This window comes from Pezoporus wallicus, unplaced genomic scaffold (assembly GCF_028554395.1).
Source record: "Pezoporus wallicus isolate ANWC-B61680 ecotype Strahan unplaced genomic scaffold, APGP_CSIRO_Pwel_v1 contig_7896, whole genome shotgun sequence".
Lineage (NCBI taxonomy): Eukaryota > Metazoa > Chordata > Aves > Psittaciformes > Psittacidae > Pezoporus > Pezoporus wallicus.
In genome coordinates, this window is record NW_026639609.1 from 1 (window position 1) to 17722 (window position 17722).

The following is a 17722-nucleotide window of genomic DNA, read 5'->3' on the forward strand; positions in this document are numbered from 1 at the left end:
CTGCGCCGGCACTTGCCCGCCCCCTGCTGGACTCTGTCCCCGCCGTTCCGCACCCCCCTGAGGACCCGGCTGAGCATTAACTGGGGAGAAACCGGTTGTGGCAGCGCCACTTCCGCTGGGCGCGCCCTGGTGACAGATAAAGCTGTCGCTGGGGTATTATCCCTTCCCCCAAAAGAGAACTCAGGTGTAACCGTGCTCCTTCTCACGCAGATCCGAGTCAGCAACCGACACAACTTTAACTTGCGGTGCAGAACCCCCCCGTGTGCGGGGCTGCACCCCCAGAGCATGATCAGGAGGTGGAGGGAGGGGGATTCTCCCCCTCTGCTCCTTTTCGGGGGAAATCCCCCCCCCCCCCCCCTCGCCCGCACTCCTGTGTCCAGCTCTGGGGCAACACCACAAGAGGGACGTGGAGCTGTTGGAGTGAGTTCAGAGGACGCCATGGAGATGCTGCGAGGGCTGGAGCAGCTCTGCTCTGGAGGCAGGCTGAGAGAGCTGGGCTGGTTCAGCTGGAGAAGAGAAGGCTCCTTAAGGGGAGACCTTAGAGCAGCTCCAGTGCCTAAAGGGGGTACAAGAAACCTGGAGAGGGGCTTTGGACAAGGGCCTGTAGGGACAGGACAAGGGGGAATGGCTTTAACCTGACAGAGGGGAGACTGAGATGAGCTCTTAGGCAGAAGTTCTTCCGTGTGAGGGTGGTGAGGCCCTGGCACAGGTTGCCCAGAGAAACTGGCTGCCCCATCCCTGGCAGTGTTCAAGGCCAGGCTGGATGAGGCTTGGAGCAACCTGGTCTAACAGAAAGTGTCCCTTCTGTGGCAGGGGGTTGGAACTGGGTGAGCAGTTCCACACAAACCAGGCTGGGATTCTGTGATTCTTTCTCCCTTCCGCAGCCCCACAGAAACCACCTCATGCCCACCTGGTGCACCACAACATCCTGTTTATTGAGTTGAGGTCCCTCTGCTTTCTGCACATATAAAATACATTTAAAAATGCCATCATTTGTAAACAGCAAGGGGAGCAGTAAGGCAGGGAAACAGCCACAGCACCTCCCTACCCCTCTGCCCCCAGCCACACGGACTCCTCAGAGGGACTGAGGAGTCCAGTGGCTCCCAGGGTGACAACCGAAGTTGTGGGACTCCACTTCAGACATGGGACCGAAAACCAGAGCCACAGGACCCACCGGCTAACAAACACCACTCTATCTTGATAGAGGATGGGCATTGAAAAGCACCTCTGCACTGGCAGCTGCTGCTGGGCTCTATGGGAGGTGGCGCTCTGCTCCCCCTGACCAGGAGGAGTAGTCTGCAGGTGGGGTGCTCATCCTCTTATTTTGCCATCCAGAGAGACCTGGTCAGGCTGGAGAGATGGGACAGTGCAAACCTCATGGAGTTCAACAAGGCCAAGTGCACAATCATACACTGAGTCGGGGCAATCCCAAGCACAAACACAGGCTGAGGGAGACTGGATTGAGAGCAGCCCAGAGGAGGACTTGGTGGTGTTGGGTGACAAGAAGCTTGCAGCCTTCACAGCATCCCTCAAACATTCATGCTGTGCTTGGGGCTTTTCTTCCTCTTTCTCCTAGGAGGGGCCAAGCCAGGTTTTGCACTAAGATGGGCTGGACCTCATCACAGATGCAGCAATAGATATACGTGAATTCCTCCCTCCCCCACGGTTTTAGAAGCCAAGCAAGGAACAAGGAAACTTAAAGACTGAAAAAGAATGGTTTGCTGTTGAGGTTTAACTCCACCAGCTGAATCTTCAGCTGGAGGAACTGCTCAACTCAGCAAAAGCAGATGTGAAACTATCATCCAGACAGGCAACAGAGGGACAGCTCAGAGCAACACCAGCCACAGAGAGTGTAAACCACCAAGGGAATGATATAAAATGAATTAATACTGAATGCTTTATCCCCAAAGCATCCCTTAAAACCTACATATGGCCCAGTTCCATTCCCTGGACAACTCCTGGAAGAACAGGATTGGAAATCTGGTGAAGAGCTTTTGCTCTTGCATAGTATCTTTAGTAGGTCCATACAGCAACAGCACCTTCTCCAGCAAGTGAGCAACCCCTGGCAAGGAGAACATTGCACTGGCATGTCCAGGATTGTACTGATCCTCCAAGAAAGATGCAGGCTGAAGGCAACATCCCACTTAGTAACAGAAAGTGCAGCCAGGAGGAGGGAGATGTAAGAATAAGGGCAGGAGACGGGCAAGGTGGGCCACAGGAAAGCAGAGTTCAGACCAAGCACTGACACAAGAGGACTAGGGAGTGGTGCCCTGTCTGACAAACATGGCTACTAGCTCCCTTTATGAAGACACACAGTCTCCCTCCAGTGCTGGGAGGAGTTGAAGCTGTGGAGAGGAGCCTCATCAGCATGGGGATACACGGAGGAGAGCAGCATGCCTTGCAAACCCCAACCGTGACCCCTTAGTGATGTCTCAGGTAGTGATATCTACCCCAAAGGGGCAGAAAGGGCTTGATCTTGACTACAGGTCTCCTTGTAGTGATGCTCTGGCTTCACCAGGGAGTGAGGCCTGAGAGGAGGAGTCTGACAGCCTGGTATCGTAAGATGACGAGATGCAGACTACTACAGGGCTCTGTCAGCCAAGCCCCAGATTACAATGTTCCTCTTGGATATTCCCAACATGATAACCTGTTTTCTTCTAATTTCCCTTTGGTCCTAGGGGAAATATGCATCCCCTCAGCAGCAGCAGTGTGGTTGAACGTGGAGGAGTTGTCAGGCTGTGAGATCCATGAAGATGGTGTTGGCAGTAATCTGTCCAAAGATGAAGGCTCCGAAGGTGACCATGAACACCCCATAGCTGACCTGGGCCCACCAGCTGTAAACACAGGACAGGCCTTGTTTACATGGGACCTTCACCCCAATATCCAAGAGGGAATAGAAGAGAGAGGAAGCATGTTTTGTTTACCTGATTGCTCTGGTTTCTTGGATCTCAGAGAGCTTGGCTTGAATCAGGCAGAGCCCTGAAAGGCAGGGGAGTCAAATGAGACCCAGCTGAGGACTGAGCAGACACCCTACAAGCCAGAGAGCCACACTGCACATTACAGAGCAGAGACTTTGGGCAAAATATTTGGGCTGCTAACCGACCTGACACCACAGTTCTGTCTTTCTTTAAAGACCTCGTGGTTCCTGCGTCTCCATCCTGCTCCCTCCCTCCCCAAGACACAAGGCCAGGAGACCTCTGCTGGCCCCCTAGCATCCCCAGATGCTCTACCTGGGAAGACAAAAATGAAGCAGGCAGCCAAGCCTCCAGTGACAGAGATGACTTTTCCAATGTCGGGGATGAAGAGAGCCAGGAGGAGTGTCAGGAGGAACCAGCTGATGGTCTGAAGCAGGCGCCTCCTCCGCTCCCGAACCACATCCTCCTCCACCGTCACCCCGGTGTAGCGGAGCCAGAGACCCTCCAAGACAGCCCTGTGGGCACAGACCCATGGCAGGGGAGTTCTCCATGCTTCCCCTCCTGCCTCCACCAGCCACTTTCTTTCTCTCGGCACTCACCGGCCACAGAAATGCAGGATGGGATAGGAAGTCAGCACACAGAGGATGATGAAGGCCCGGGCAAGGGCAACAGGGATGTCGTTGGAGGGGTAGGACATCAAGACATCCTGCTCCACACCAGCTCCAAAGGTCAGGAAGCCACAGACACCTGATGGGAAGGGAACAGTCAGCGGGGGGTGGGGACAAGCCTCCTGCATGTATGTTTGAGGGACAAGACTTGGATGAATTTGGAACAGGGTATATTGTAGATGGACTCCCCTCCATTTCTGCTTTGTCCCTCTGCTTGACCAAAGGGTCGTAGAATCATAGAATGTTTTGTATTGGGAGGGACCTCAAAGCTCATCCAGTTCCAACCCCTGCCATGGGCAGGGACACCATCCACTAGAGCAGGTTGCTCCAAGCCCCATCCAACCTGGCCTTGAACACTGCCAGGGATGAGGCAGTTGCAGCTTCTCTGGGCAGCCTGAGCCAGTGCCTTGCCACCTGCGCCAGTGCCTTGCCACCCACACAGGGAAGAAGAGTTCTTTTTCTAAGAGCTCATCTCAATCTCCCTGCCTCCAGAAGCTTACAGCCCCTCTGAGGACCATGCCACACTCTCAGAGCACTCCCTCACTTACCAGTGCCCGTGTAGACAAAGAGGGCGATCACCATGGCCACTGTCACCACTGCCCCCCAGGTCTTTACCTCTGGCTGCTTCATGCTGTTAAAGACAGGCACGCTGCTCACGTGGCACTGCAGGGGACATGGAGAGAGAGCGGGGACATGGGCTGAGCCAGAGTCATGGGGTGCCACACAGGATCTCACTTGTGGTGAGACAGACAGCCATGGGGTGGGAAGGGGAGCACCAGGCTTGTGGCCTTACCTGGAACCCAAAGCAGATGGTGGGCACAGCATTGAAGACAGCAGTCCAAGTGGAGGGGCTGGTGGGAGGGAAACACTCACCAGTCAGACAAGGGCCCTCCCCAGTGCCCCAGGGCAGGATCATGGAATCACAGAATCAGCCAGGTTGGAAAAGACCTTCAAGATCAAGTCCGACCATTCCCCAGCACTGCCAAGGCCACCACTGAACCATAGCACTGAGGGCCTCATCTGCACGGTGTGTGAACACTTCCAGGGATGGTGGCTCCACCACTGCCCTGGGCAGCCTGTTCCAATGCCTGAGCGCCCTTTGGGGAAGAAATTGTCCCTAATATCCAGTGTAAACTTCCCCTGGTGCAGCTTGAGGCTGTTACCTCTTGTTCCTTGGGAGCAGAGACCCACCACCTCCTTGCCCAATCCTCCTCTCAGATAATTGCAGAGAGTGACAATATCCCCCCTGAGCCTTTTCTTTACTGGGGGTGCTCTGTGATGGGCTCTGTTACTGCGTCCCCGCCTGCCAGGATGACTTGGCACTCCCTGCAGACCAAGACCTTTCACTGAGAGAACCAGTGAAAACTGAGGACTCACAAAAATAAAAGTATCAGTAAATAAACAAGGAACTATTTGGGCAGTGCAAAGAATTGGTCTGAACTTTGCCTGCCCTAAAATTCCCACTGCCTGCACTGGGTCCAGAAATGTCCCCACACCAGAAAGGAGGGGACAAACCACAGGGTCTATGGTGACCAAGGGAATAACCAAAATCATCCTAAAATAGGCACAGCCATTGTTGTTGGGCACAAGCACTGAACAGAGAACTCTGGACCCAGCTGTACCAGAGCTAAAAGTCAATCTGTGCTCCTCAAAACCTGTGATGGAGCTTTGGAGATCTCCAAGAGGACTCTTCCTCCTCCGTCACCTCCTCTGAAGCACCCAGTGAGGCAACCACTTGGGAGCTTCTAGCAGCAATGTGCAGCATCCCCAGGTGCAGGGATGGGACTTGCAAAGGATTTGTCACCAGCCTCTGCAGCCCTCGCTCCTGCACCCCTGCCTGGCTCTGCAGTGCTGTGATGGCCACCATCACCACTGTGTTCCTTGTGCTCACCTGGTGGGAATCTCCACAGGCACCAGCTCCTTGTCGGGCCAGATGTACTTGATGATAATGACTGCCGTGACATACCAGGTGCCAATCACGCTTAGAGAGCTGCGAGAGGGGACAGGAGGCTGTCAGCATGCTCCCTCCCTGCTCCATGGAGAGTCTTGTCCCAGCATCTCCAGCCTCATCTTCTTCCCTGCACAGCCACCCCAGCCCTCCCATCAGCACCAGCCCTGATCTCCCTTCCCATGGGAATATGCCAACCAACATCACCCTTGTCCCCAGAGCAGATGCTGATACAATCCCACTGTGCTGGGAGCAGGAGACTTGCCAGCAAGGGGAGGGGCTTGCTAGGTTTGGGGCAGGAGAAAGAGATGAGTGTTAAAGAAGTGACACTCCTCGGTAGTCCTGGTCCAGCTCCAGCAGCCATGTTACACCGAGATGCTTGGTGGGGCTGGCCTGCAGACCCCCATCCTGGGGACCCTTACTGGCTCTGCTTTCTGCTGGATAGCCACCTCCAAAGACAGGATACAAGGCAGCTGAAAGCAGCTCCCCCTGCATCCTCTAGTGAGCAGAAAGGAGGGACACAATGCCCGGATATACGACAGTGTGGCCACACAGTACTCAGCAGCTTCTGTACTTCCCAGATTGGGAAACAGAGGGACAAGAATGTGAAGGAGATGTCCAGCTCCTCAGGGGCTTGTGGCAGGCAGATATAGCACTAGAACCACAGCATTTCCACTCCTGATCCCCTGGGATGGTGCTTAGATGGATGTTGGCCGACCCCAGCCCCAGAGGGCTCTCCCCACCCACCTGGCATATTTTTGGAAACCGATCTCCTTGGGGATGGAGAGGGGCAGAATGAGGAGGAAGGCCGTGATGCTGATGGTGAACTTGCGGTCCGTGTACCAGTGGCTGCTCCCAGCTTCCTTGGGCTCTGTCACTAGAGCAGCAACGACTGTGGGGACAACCAGAGCGATCAGGTTGTCTCCTTCCAGCTGAAGGGACAGCAAGTGGTTGGATTTGTTCCCCCAAGGGACACACTTACTCTTGTCCTCCTGGTCTCCAATGATGATGAGGAAAGCAATGCAGGTGCCGAAGGTGTAGACAGCGATGGCCACTTCACACAGCACACCAGGCACCTTCCCGCAGACAGCCCACACCACCTCCTGGTAGGTGTGCTCGTTGCTGGCCTGCGAGCAGTATGCCAGGATGACCAAGCCTCCAATGATGAAGATCAGCATGCACTGCAGTGGGGAAGACAAGGAGGGGACACTGAGGCAACAGTGTGATAAGGTCCCAAAGCCACACCAGGCAGCCACCCCTGACATACTGAGCATCTCTGCTGCACATCACCCCACAGCTCTTCTTCCCAGGAGCCAGGCCCTTCCCCAGCCCCTTCTGGGGCTCCACATGGCACGCCAGGCCCCTCTCAGGGTGGGACAGGGGACTGTCCCTTCCCCACCTCTCACCATCTGCAGCGCGATGCCTGCTGCCACACCACCGGCCATGCTGAAGGCAGCAGGGAAGTTGAGCAGCCCAGCCCCAAGGGCAGCATTGACCACAATGAAGACAGCTCCCAAAGCTGACGTGGGCCCCAGACCATTCCCTTGGCTCTCTCCACTCTTTGGCACCGTCTCCACGCTGGGGCTCTGCAGGAGCCTGGCCCGTTCCCCAGCATCAGTGCTCCACTCCCAATCGTTGTAGTCACTGTTGATGCTCCTGGTGCCCTGAGCCATTGTCCCTCCCAGGGTGGCACACACACCACCGTCCACGTCCCACTAGCGCTCCTGCAGCAGGCTCAACTGTCTGCCTTGAGGAGGGTCCTGTGCCAGTGCCAGCTCCATCAGGTGGGGAAGGCAGTGAATGGACAGGTTGGGTGCAGCAGCTGTGTGAGGTACTTCACTGCTTCTAGAGGCAAAAGACATGGTAAGTGTTAAAGTACGTTAGCAAGGGACAACCTGAGCATCAGGTGCACAGTGGAAGTGAGTTCCCTGGGTCTCAGCTCAGTGTCACAGCACGCAGGTGTCCTCACGCCAGCAGAGATACAGAAGAACTCACCTCTCATTCCCCGAATGCAGGGTGAGGAAATCGTTGCCACCAGATGGCATGGAGACTGAGCTGTGGCTGTGGGGCCTGGCAGCTGCAGCCTTGCAGCAGGACTCACCTTCCTGCAGGCACAAGACCCAGCGTCACAGCTCTTGCTTCCCCATTTCCAACCCCAATTCCTGCAAGCACTGCAAGAGCCGCAGTGCACGTGCTCCTGGATAAAGGTCAAGGCTGAACTCAACTGGACAAACCAGGCCTGCAGCATAAACACCGTGTCACCGAAAAAAAGGCTGGCCTCTTTCAGCGCACACCATGCTCCCACCAGCATGAGGCGTCTTTGGGAGCTTTTGGACCTGACGACCTGGCGTTTTCAGCACCGCAGTCCTCCGGGGTTGGGCGGCCCTGAGCCTGTCCGAACGCCTCCCAGCTGGAGATAACCCTCACAGCCTGGCAGGGCGGACCAAAGCAGCTGAGGGAAATCTCCTTTTTTTCTCCAGACGTCTCCAAAAAACCCTCCAGACCAGCCCGCCTTTTGCCTCTAGGCTTCTCAAACACCGTGCTAGTGCCGGGAATCCTCTTCAAAGCCTTCGGGGAAGGGGGGGGGCGGAACCCCGCAGACCTGTGGGGCAGAGTCGCCACCCCCGTGGGTAGGCGACGACCCCGGTACACCCCGACCCTGCAAGCCAGTGCCGTTCAGAGGGTGACTCCGCAGCTCCCCATCGGCCCCGCGCCGGGAGCGGCGGGTCCCTGAGCCGGTGGGGGACACCCCGCGAATGCCGCAGCGGGTCGCTGTGCTCCCCGCACCCCCCGCTCCTGTTCCCCCCGCGCACCGGCCCCGCTCACCGACCGCTCCGCTCCGACCCCGCTCCCAGCTCAGCGGCAGCGCAGCGCCAACCCCGCCCCTCCCGCGGCACGCCGGGGATTGGAGCTGCGGCTCCGCCCGCACCGGGAAGCGGCGGCAGGCCTACGGGGAGGCAGCGCTGCTCAGGGCATGAGCGAGATGCGAGGGGTCGGTGCAACAAAGGGAGGCCGCGGCACCGGGGACACCATCAGCATGAACATCATTAGCTACGGCAGCGGCACGGAAAGCAGTTTATTGCACGAATCGGAGCAAGCAGAGGGCACGGGGCTGTGTAAACCGTCCTCAAACCGACCAGAGAGACGGGAGGCTCCGGCGCATCTCGTGATGTGGGAGTGGCTCCCCTCGGCTCGGCTGTGAGAACACGACGGCTCTGGGCAGGAATGAGGACTGCTCCGCTGAATCATGCTGCCATTCTAAGGAATGCTTGCGGTTCCAACTCCCTGCCATGGGCACAGACACCTTCCACTAGATCAGGCTGCTGCAAGCCCTGCCCAGCCTGGCCTTGAACAGTGCCAGGGATGGGGCAGCCACAAGACCCTAGTGCAAAGGGGAAAGGTGCCAGTCGATGGAAAAATCTAAGACAGACACAGAGTTTATCCCCCATATTTCAGCCTCAGATGAATGAGAAACTCCATCGTGCTCCATGGCCAAGTGCAGCGTTGAAAGCCTTTGGGAACTCACATACACCACTTACATGCAAACCTGTAGACTTCAACTTCCACTCTGTGACACCAATTCCCACCCTGGGCACTCACAGCCCACCCACCCCATGCTCTCAGGGCACACATAGGATCCTCAGGAAATGAGTGTTTCATTGGCCAGACCAGATCCTCTGCACTGGCATGCCCCTGAGAGGGAACATCTGGTGCGTGGCAGGGACAGGATCCCACTGTGCGATGACAGGATAAAGTCCCCAGCTCAATACACCCATGCATCAGTTTATTTGAATTAAAAATCATAGAGTCCAGGCACCAGGCCTGAGGGACACTCAGCTTAGGACAGCATGGTTTTCAAGTTGTCAGCTCTCAGACCTCACTCACTCAGGATCTTTCCCTCCCGTTTTATAGTGTCACCAGCAGTTTGACCGATCCAAGCAGAGAAGAGGGACATCCCACACCCCACCATGAAGGTGGACCCCTTGGTTCATGGCTCTGGGGCCCACCAAAGGCCTCTGCTCTTCAGGGAGGGCTGCTGGGGTTGGGACAGAAATGGGAGAGGCAGAGACTGACAGTGGCTTTCAGAGAAAGTTCTTACTGGGAATAGAGGATGAGCAAGTGTTTCACCTCAGGGTACATGACTGAAGTCAGAACTGGGCAGATTTAGAGGAGGGATGCTGCTCTGCCCCACACACCAATACCTCTGTGAGTTACACCTGATTCCCAGATGGAAAGCAAAGTAGCGACTGAGCAGATTTTGATAACAAGCAGTCCTCAGAGCTTTGGTGCTGCCCAGCCCTGGGTGAAGAGGATGAAGGGGGATAAAGGAGGATGAAGCTTGCGGGCAGCAGGGACTGTGAGGAGGTCAGAGAAGCAGGTCTGAGCAGCCCTTCCACTCAGCCTCCCATATCCCCTTCCTGCTGCCTCACAAAGCCTTCTCCTGGGGAACTGAGCATGGGGGAGCCTCTGATGCCTCTGCTGGTAGGATGGCAGTGTGAAGCTGCAGCTTCCTCCAGCTTGTGAGGGTGCTGGGGCTGATGGACAGCAGGGGAAAACGGCTGTGACAAGCAGGAGCCAGCAACGACATCCCTGCTCCACACTGCAGGGTGGTTTTCACTAGGCTTCTACAACAACTTATCTACAAGATACATTCAGCAGCGGCGTTGAATGCTGTGCTTGAAAGTATTCTGCTTCTTTTCTTTCCCTCCCCATCTTTGACTGGTAGGGAAGGGAAAGCCCCCAGCTCCAGGGCACACCTGTGTCTTTACTTTGTGACTTGATGAATGGCATGAGCCAGGTACCCTACGTTGCCCGACGTAACTCCTGCCACAGAGATTCGCCCATCTTTTGTCATATAGATGGAGAACTCCTTGATCAGCCGCTCCACCTAGGGTGAAAGAGCACAGGTCAAACCACAGGCCAACCTCCACAGTGTCAACAGAAGGCAAACTCACAAAGCTTGCCAGAACTGAGCTCAGCCTGTGTGCCAGCAGACATGGCATCCACCTGCTTGGAGCTACTATAGTTGCCCAGAGAGGTGGTGGAATGCACAATAACTGAAACATTCAAGGCCAGGCTGGATGTGGTTCTGCGCAACCTGATCTAGTTGAAGATGTCCCTGCTCATTGCAGGAGGGTTGGACTAGATGAACTTTGAAGATCCCTTCCAACGCAAACCATTCTGTGATTCTATGACTCTAATGGGAAGCCAGCATCAAGCCCTGTAAACCAGGAGAGATGCTGCTCAACTCTTCGGCAACACATGAATGCTGCAGACATTCAGCCAGGACAGTCACCTCACTTGAGCTGACTTTAAGGTCACCTCAGAGTGGCACCACGTGACTGCCTCCTTTGACAAATAAGCAGGCTGTTTGCTTTCAACCTGCACAAGCACAGCAAGGAACAGAGCACGACCTGGGTCCCCATGACACTCCAATGCCAAGGGCTTGGAGGATGTTCCTCCTGGAGGAACAACCGCCTATCAGAGCTCAGTCTGGCACCTGTAGTCTAGATCTTACTGACAAGGACTGCAAACGACACCTTGAGTCCACAGGAACTACATTTACCTGCTCAGGCTTCAGCCCCGTGAAGCAGAACATGCCAATCTGGTCAGTGATATGCTGCCAGTTGTGGGAGGATCCCTCTTTCTTGAGGTTGGACACCAGCTGAGTCCGCATGCTGATGATTCGGTCAGCCATGCCCTTCACCTCCACGAGCCTGAAAAGCCAACCCAGGAACAGCTCAGAGCAGGGCTGGGATGCACCCACACCGCCCCCCATTCCCAACTACAGGGAATCAGCTCTCTTCACCTGGAGAGACCTCATTCAGGGTTGCAGATGAGCCAAGACCAGGGATTGTGAGCCTGCAGCTCCAGCTGGGGAGCTGCTTCCTTCTCCTGCTACCTGAAGATGACTGCTATTTATTATTTACTCCATAGCTGTTGGACAATGGAGTTTAGGCATCTCTCTTTTGAAAGGTATGGGTCAGCAGGAGGCCGGATGGCAGCACTGCCCAAACCCATATAAAATAGCACCTGCTGACAGAGTGCAGGGATACATCCAGGGCAAGCAGACATTCCCTGCTCCAAGGCAGCACAGCTAGGAGACATCTCTGCTTATCCCTGGATCAGGCACAAGCATCAGCCTGTCAATGGAACCCTGCTACCAGTGAGGCCACAGCACACTGCCAGCCTTTGTTCTGCCAGGCCAGCTGCCCACAGGGACTGACACCAACAGAATGACACCAGAAAGCATGACACCAGGAAGCAGGCTTAGGGCATGAGGGTTACATTCCCGGGTCTTGTTCCCAGGGGCTTATGCTTCCACTTCCCCCAATGCCTCAGTCCTTTCCACTGCTTGGATAGGCAGCTCCTGCAGCTCTCAATCCTAGGGGAGCTTTATCCCCTCCTTTTTTCTGACTTGGCAACACAAGATAAACCTGTTTGTGTCAGGCAGGACCAATCCCAGCTGATGCCAAGACATGAGCAGCAATGTCTCCAGAGGAAAGGGGCAGCACATGGTTCTGACTGGACCCCTGGTTCTGATTGCAACCCTGAAGCTTAGAGCTGCCCAGGACAGCAGCAGGGAGTAAGCACAGCACAGGGATGCCACAGAGACCTCACATCTTGCTGCTGTGAGCATTAGGGCTCCCTCTTACCACTCCTTCCGTATGTCAGGGGTGTTGAGAATGATGGAGGCAATGCGGGCTCCATTCAGGGGTGGGTTGGAGTACATGGGACGGATGAGGATCTTCAGCTGTGACTCAACCCTCTTGGCTTCCTCTGCATTGCTGCAGATCATTGTGAAGGCACCTGCACGCTCTCCTGAAAGAAGGTGATCAGGTCTCAGACTCAGCCCTTAGATACTCAGGGCTGGGGTAGGACTTATCCAAGTGCCACCCAGCTTTAGTAGAGCCCTGTTCTCCAGCAGGGCCTCCACCAGCTCCCAGCAGGTGATCTCCTGTGCCGTGATCACTACTGCAGAATAACATGGGCAGCAGAAGGACAGTGGCTGCTAAACCCCAGAGCCAGCCTAGGTGAAGCCATCTCCATGCCAACTGCCCTACTCACCATACAGCCCCATGTTCTTGGCATAGGACTGTGATATGAGGACGTTGATGCCCTGGTCGATGAAGTAGCGCACAGCCCAGGCATCCCGGTTGATGTCCCCACTGGCAAACCCTTGGTAGGCCATGTCAAAGTACACAAGGAGGTTTCGTTTCTGCAGCAGAGAGGGGAGAGAGCATCAGAGGAGCTGGACACCCCTCCAGGGAGCAGGGCAGCAGGCTGAAAAGAGCCATGCAGGCATCAGCCTGCTCACTGCAACTCCAGAAGTAGAGCCATTCCCCTTTGCCACAGGGAAAGCAGCCCAAAATCCACAGCTACCCATCATGCACCAAAACAGCAGGTAAAGACCCTCCTGGTGCATTTATGGGATGTGTAGTCTGGCCCAGGAGACAGAAGCAGATTCAGTAGTGATAAATTATTCCATTTCTGTGTCTCCTGTACTATCAGTTTCCACAGAAACCAGCCGGGAACTCTCTAGGCAGATGCCAGCCCTTCCACTGCCTCCAGGCAGACAACCCAGCCACACTGCCCCTCTGTCAGGAGACCTGCAGCCATCTGTAGGCCATCTGTAGGCCACTGATATTGACCAGTGCTCAGGCTGTGACTAAGGCAGGCATCCCAAAGCCAAATTTCACTGGCTACAGCTTGGGGAAGCAGCAGGGAGGAGGAGAATGATGAAGGTAGAACCAGCCCCATCTGTTTTCAGCTGAACCTTGTGAGAGGATACCAAGCATATGAAAGATCTTGCAGCAGTTTTAATACATCAGCACTGGGAGCACCCCTCCAGCTCTCACAGCTCACTCCTTCAACCCTGCTGCTCTCCTTTCAGGTCTCCCTACCTGGGAAGGTGTCAGCAGAAAGTCTGATGGTCAGCTAGAAAGTATATGGCTGTATTTGTGTGGCACCTGTCTTCAGAACAGGAACAGGACACCCATCCTGGCTTCACGGAAAGGAATAACCTTTAGCACAGCAATGACCCAGAGATGGTGTTCCCAGGAACAGCACAGTACCCATGGGACGCTGTACTGCTCACCTTCACCAGAGCCGCCACCTCCTTCCATTGCTCCTGCCGAGGATCCACCCCAGTGGGGTTGTGAGCACAAGCATGCAAGAGGATGATGCTTTTCTCTGGAATTTTCTAAGGAAGATATCAGAAAACATGAATTATTAATGACATCTGAGCACTCTCCTCAGCAGCCGAGATGAGACTCTTGCCCCAGACAGCCGATATGAGCTCTGCAGGGCTTCTAGCCTTGATCTGGGGCCTTCACACATCACAGGCTAAAGCAAGAAGATCGCCCATCTTCTCACATCTCATCCCTGCTTCCAGGCATGAAAGGCAACTCACAGAAATGTCATCCATGGCTCCAGAGAAGTCAAGGCTGCATGTCTTGGGGTCATAGTAGCGGTAAGCCTGCAGTTGCAAGCCAGCATCACGGAAAATAGGTGTGTGATTGCCCCAGGACGGTTTGGGTAGGTACACATCACGGCTCGACTTGAAGAACCGTTGCTGATCAAGACAAAGACATAAAGTGTTGAAACATGTTGAACAGCTTCAGACTGTTAGAAAACCCCAAAGATTCAGCTCTGGTCCCTTCTCTCCTGCACCAGCCAGGGACTCACCAAAAAGCTGGCTCCAATCCGCAGAGATCCAGTCCCAGAAATACCCTGAACAGTGACATACTGCAAAGGAATAAACAAGTACCCAAGTGTGAGCAGCCATGGTATGATACAGAGAAAGGCCAGTCACTACATCAGCATTGGCAGAAGCACACCAGAACAGGGACATGGGGCTGGAGGGGACCACACGGGTCAGCAACTCCAGTTGCAAGGCAGGGAGCTGGGACAAGGTCAAATTCCCTCCTTGGAAAGGGCTGTTTCCCACTTCAGCTTTCAGAGGAAGCATTTACTTATCCAGGCTAGCCAGCCTGCAGCTCAGAGGCATAAGTACCCTGCTGGTTCTTCCACATTTGCTGGGAACCTACTTAACCAACCATACATCAGAAGGTGCTGCCAACCCCTGCTTCCCATCCTGCTCCTTACCCGGCCACTCTTGAGAACCTCACTGTTTTCACCCAGAGCCAGTTCTGCAGATGCCCGAGTGAAATCTGCTAGCCCCGCAATGGGCAAGTACTCCTTGTCCATCTTCTTGGATGCTATCATGGCCTCTGCCTGGGAAGGAGGACACATAAGTCAGCAAGGAAGGCATCACTGTGGGGAGGATGGTGGACAGCTCAAGATTACTTCATATCTGCTAGCTCAAAAGGTGCTAAGGTTGTTTTACAGGACCTTCCCTTCAGAGATCAGGGCTGGTTCCAAGCACAGGGCAGGAGTAAGCATTTCAGATTAAGCCCTTTCACCATGGGGCAAGGTGCCCAGTGGCTACCAGAGCCATCAGTGGGTGCCACTGTCAGTATAGCAGAGCCCAGAAACCCAACACCAGAGGAGAGCATCACTTCAAGCCCGTCACAAGTCAATGCTGCTACACAAGGAACATGTTTCTTTGCCCAAGCAGGAATTGTCCTGCAGGAAGACAACAACAGACTGTTCAGAAAACAGTCCAAGTCCCTACCTAACAAATATCAGAGAGTGGAGGCAAGAACAGCCACAAGGAGCAATGCTCAGGAAAAATAGAGCAATAGAGATATCTGGAGCACTTTGGGAACCCTATTTGTGCTCCCAGAGCAGTGGAACAGGCACTGGCAACATTCACATACCACCAGGAAACTGTTCCTGTGCCACGATCAAGGTTCTCTGGTTGTGACCCAGCTGCAGTACATGCTGACATGGGGAGAGCAAGGGCAAGGGATGGCTTTAAACCTGACAGTGATGAGGAACATCAACAGCACATCCTCCCTTCCTCGCTGGCAGCCCTGAAAGGCTCCGGAATCCCCTCAAGGGCAGTGTCCCCATCCAGCTCCCTGAGCTGGAGTTTTAGCCTGGCTTACAGAGAAACTGCTAACACTGACTCAGCAGAATTTCTAAGACTAACCCACAGAGGGGACAGTGTCAGCTCTTTCCTACCATGTGGGCTGGCCCAGGGAACACCAGCCTATTGAAGAAACACTGAAGTTCAGAGGACAGCTGGATTGGAGGACTCATGGACATCAGCAACAAACAGATTTACCTGGATGGGAACAGGCCATGCGTTCCCTGTTTTATCCCCCACTACTTAACAGCTCTGTTGTATCTCAAAAGCATTAGGACTGCTAAGGAAGACATCCAGGAACACTGTCCTGCTCTGTTAGAGACAAAGCTTATTCTAAGGGCCAACAGGCAACCCCTGCTAAGAAGCCTTCCCCCTCCCTGACAATCCTAGGTGTCCAAGACCTGGGTGTGGCCCTGCCCAACACCAGCACCAGGCTCACCTTGCGAACACAGTTCAGGACATACGGCTTCCCGCTGTCATCCCGGTAAGCCCCCACTCCCAGGTTCATCTTCTTGGAGTTAGTGTCACGCTTGAAAGCTTCTGTCACACCCAGGATGGGGTCGGGGGGACCCATCTCCACATGGGACCACCACGAGCTGAAGGCAAAGGAAAAGAAGCTAAGAATCAGGCTTGAGAATTGGCCAGGGATGTGCATCAACATGGCTAGAGAGAAATCTTCATTTTAAACCCCTGGAAGAGGAACAAGAAGTGCTAAGAGAAATATCCAAGGCAAAAAAGAACCAATCCTTTGTGCTCCATGAGCTGGCACTGCATTTTATGTTGCAGAACGGTCAAAGAGCTTTAGTTCACTGTGCCTGAAGATTAACTGACTCCCTGCAAGTCATTAACATGTAGGCATTCTGTTTGTCTCATGTGCTGACATCAGGAAGGCCCCAGGAAACAGAAGCCTTTGCACCAATACAGGGCTGCTTCCCAACTCCTGGAAGGGCTCATGTAAATGAAGACTAATCTGCTCTTCCTGCAACATCGGCTGAGCCAATGCAGACATTACCCTTCCCTGCCCTACAAACTCTGCCAGATGCTGTTTTTCATGGAAATCAGAGAACACTTTCTTCCTGGTGTGACAAGTGAAACTCGATGTGAAGGCCCCTTCCCTTGCTGCCAAGGAGAAGCTTTGTGCCCCACTCTACAGCACCTGCTCTACAAACCACCTGCCTCCGTCCTGTTGGTAGGACATCCTGAAGATGGAGAGGCTCTCTTAATGTCAAGGGCAGACCAGACCATGCTATAAAAAGAAACCTGTTCTTCTCTCTTTGGCCACAGCCAAAGTCCCATTTCCTGGCCTTGCAGGCTTGTAGATAGTGCAAGAGAAGCACTGCAGTAGTTTGTAACCTGCCTGACAGACAGCCCCCTCCTGAACGTAGGATTACTAAAGACAATAACTGCACATCCTGGGAGCATCCCGACCTACGCAGACGCCTGAGCTCAGCAGGGCACAAAGCACCCAGCAAAAGGTAGGCTGGGTTTATCTCCTCTGGGGCAGGATTTAGTCTTAACTGCTGAAGGAAAAACTCATAGTCTGATGGCTCCACATACCAGCTTCACAAAGCTTTGAAGCCTGGAGGAGGCCACCTACCTCACCTGAAGATAACAACCTTTTCAACTTCGGAATGCAGTCCTGGAACTGGATCCTGCCTCAGGCAAGGCTGGCAGCCTGGAGACACCAGGGTCAGTAGAGCCAAACAGGCTAAGGAAGCACTAATGTGATCAGCAGAACTCACAAAATCATTTTCTCCCTCTAATCTATCCCAATTTTGGGTCTATTTAGACCCGACTTGTTCACAGAATCCCAGAATGTTTTGCGTTGGAAAGGACCTTAAAAGTCATCCAGTTCCAACCCCCTGCCACAGGCAGGGACACCTTTCATGAGACCAGGTTGCTCCAAGCCCTGTCCAACCTGGCCTTGAACACTGCCAGTGATGGGGCAGCCCCAGCTTCTCTGGGCAACCTGTGCCAGGGCCTCAGCACCCTCACAGGGAAGAACTTCTTCCCAAGAGCTCATCTCAATCTCCCCTCTGTCAGGTTAAAGCCATTCCCCCTTGTCCTGTCCCTACAGGCCCTTGTCCAAAGCCCCTCTTCAGGCTTCTTGTAGCCCCTTTAGGCACTGGAGCTGCTCTACGGTCTCCCCTTAAGGAGCCTTCTCCAGGCTGAACCAGCCCAGCTCTCTCAGCCCATC

General features: G+C 54.4%; 2 protein-coding genes across 3 annotated transcripts; both read right to left on the bottom strand.

Annotated features, from left to right (window-relative positions):
- Window positions 1-2264: 2264 nt before the first annotated feature.
- On the bottom strand, window positions 2265-8496 carry SLC38A7 (solute carrier family 38 member 7). Of its 2 annotated transcripts, XM_057415180.1 has the most exons (11): window positions 8358-8496; window positions 6938-7376; window positions 6514-6712; window positions 6279-6423; window positions 5475-5573; window positions 4377-4434; window positions 4132-4246; window positions 3515-3662; window positions 3231-3430; window positions 2925-2979; window positions 2265-2834 (listed from the first exon to the last, which is right to left on the bottom strand). In XM_057415180.1, exons 2-11 carry the CDS (start codon window positions 7202-7204, stop codon window positions 2732-2734), a joined length of 1389 nt encoding a protein of 462 aa, XP_057271163.1. In that variant the 5' UTR covers window positions 7205-7376; window positions 8358-8496; the 3' UTR covers window positions 2265-2731. The 2 variants fall into 2 exon arrangements, with proteins under 2 accessions (XP_057271163.1, XP_057271162.1); XM_057415179.1 differs by lacking the exon at window positions 8358-8496 and having other exon boundaries at window positions 6938-7586.
- Window positions 8497-9607: 1111 nt separating this feature from the next.
- GOT2 (glutamic-oxaloacetic transaminase 2) lies at window positions 9608-16143 on the bottom strand. Its single transcript, XM_057415178.1, has 9 exons — window positions 15965-16143; window positions 14640-14768; window positions 14220-14279; window positions 13945-14106; window positions 13630-13734; window positions 12600-12750; window positions 12188-12353; window positions 11098-11248; window positions 9608-10419 (listed from the first exon to the last, which is right to left on the bottom strand). Exons 1-9 carry the CDS (start codon window positions 16097-16099, stop codon window positions 10297-10299), a joined length of 1182 nt encoding a protein of 393 aa, XP_057271161.1. The 5' UTR covers window positions 16100-16143; the 3' UTR covers window positions 9608-10296.
- Between the last annotated feature and the right edge of the window lie 1579 nt (window positions 16144-17722).

Coding starts and splice junctions, on each gene's coding strand:
- SLC38A7 (XM_057415180.1), bottom strand. CDS start 7,204: ATGGCTCAGGGCACCAGGAGCATCAACAGTGACTACAACGATTGGGAG. Junction 5,574..6,278: donor GGTTTCCAAAAATATGCCAG/GTGGGTGGGGAG, acceptor CCCCTCTCGCAG/CTCTCTAAGCGTGATTGGCA. Junction 2,980..3,230: donor CTTCATTTTTGTCTTCCCAG/GTAGAGCATCTG, acceptor CCTGCCTTTCAG/GGCTCTGCCTGATTCAAGCC.
- GOT2 (XM_057415178.1), bottom strand. CDS start 16,099: ATGGGTCCCCCCGACCCCATCCTGGGTGTGACAGAAGCTTTCAAGCGT. Junction 14,769..15,964: donor TCCTGAACTGTGTTCGCAAG/GTGAGCCTGGTG, acceptor CCTCCTTCCCAG/GCAGAGGCCATGATAGCATC. Junction 14,280..14,639: donor AGGTTCTCAAGAGTGGCCGG/GTAAGGAGCAGG, acceptor ATTCCTTTGCAG/TATGTCACTGTTCAGGGTAT.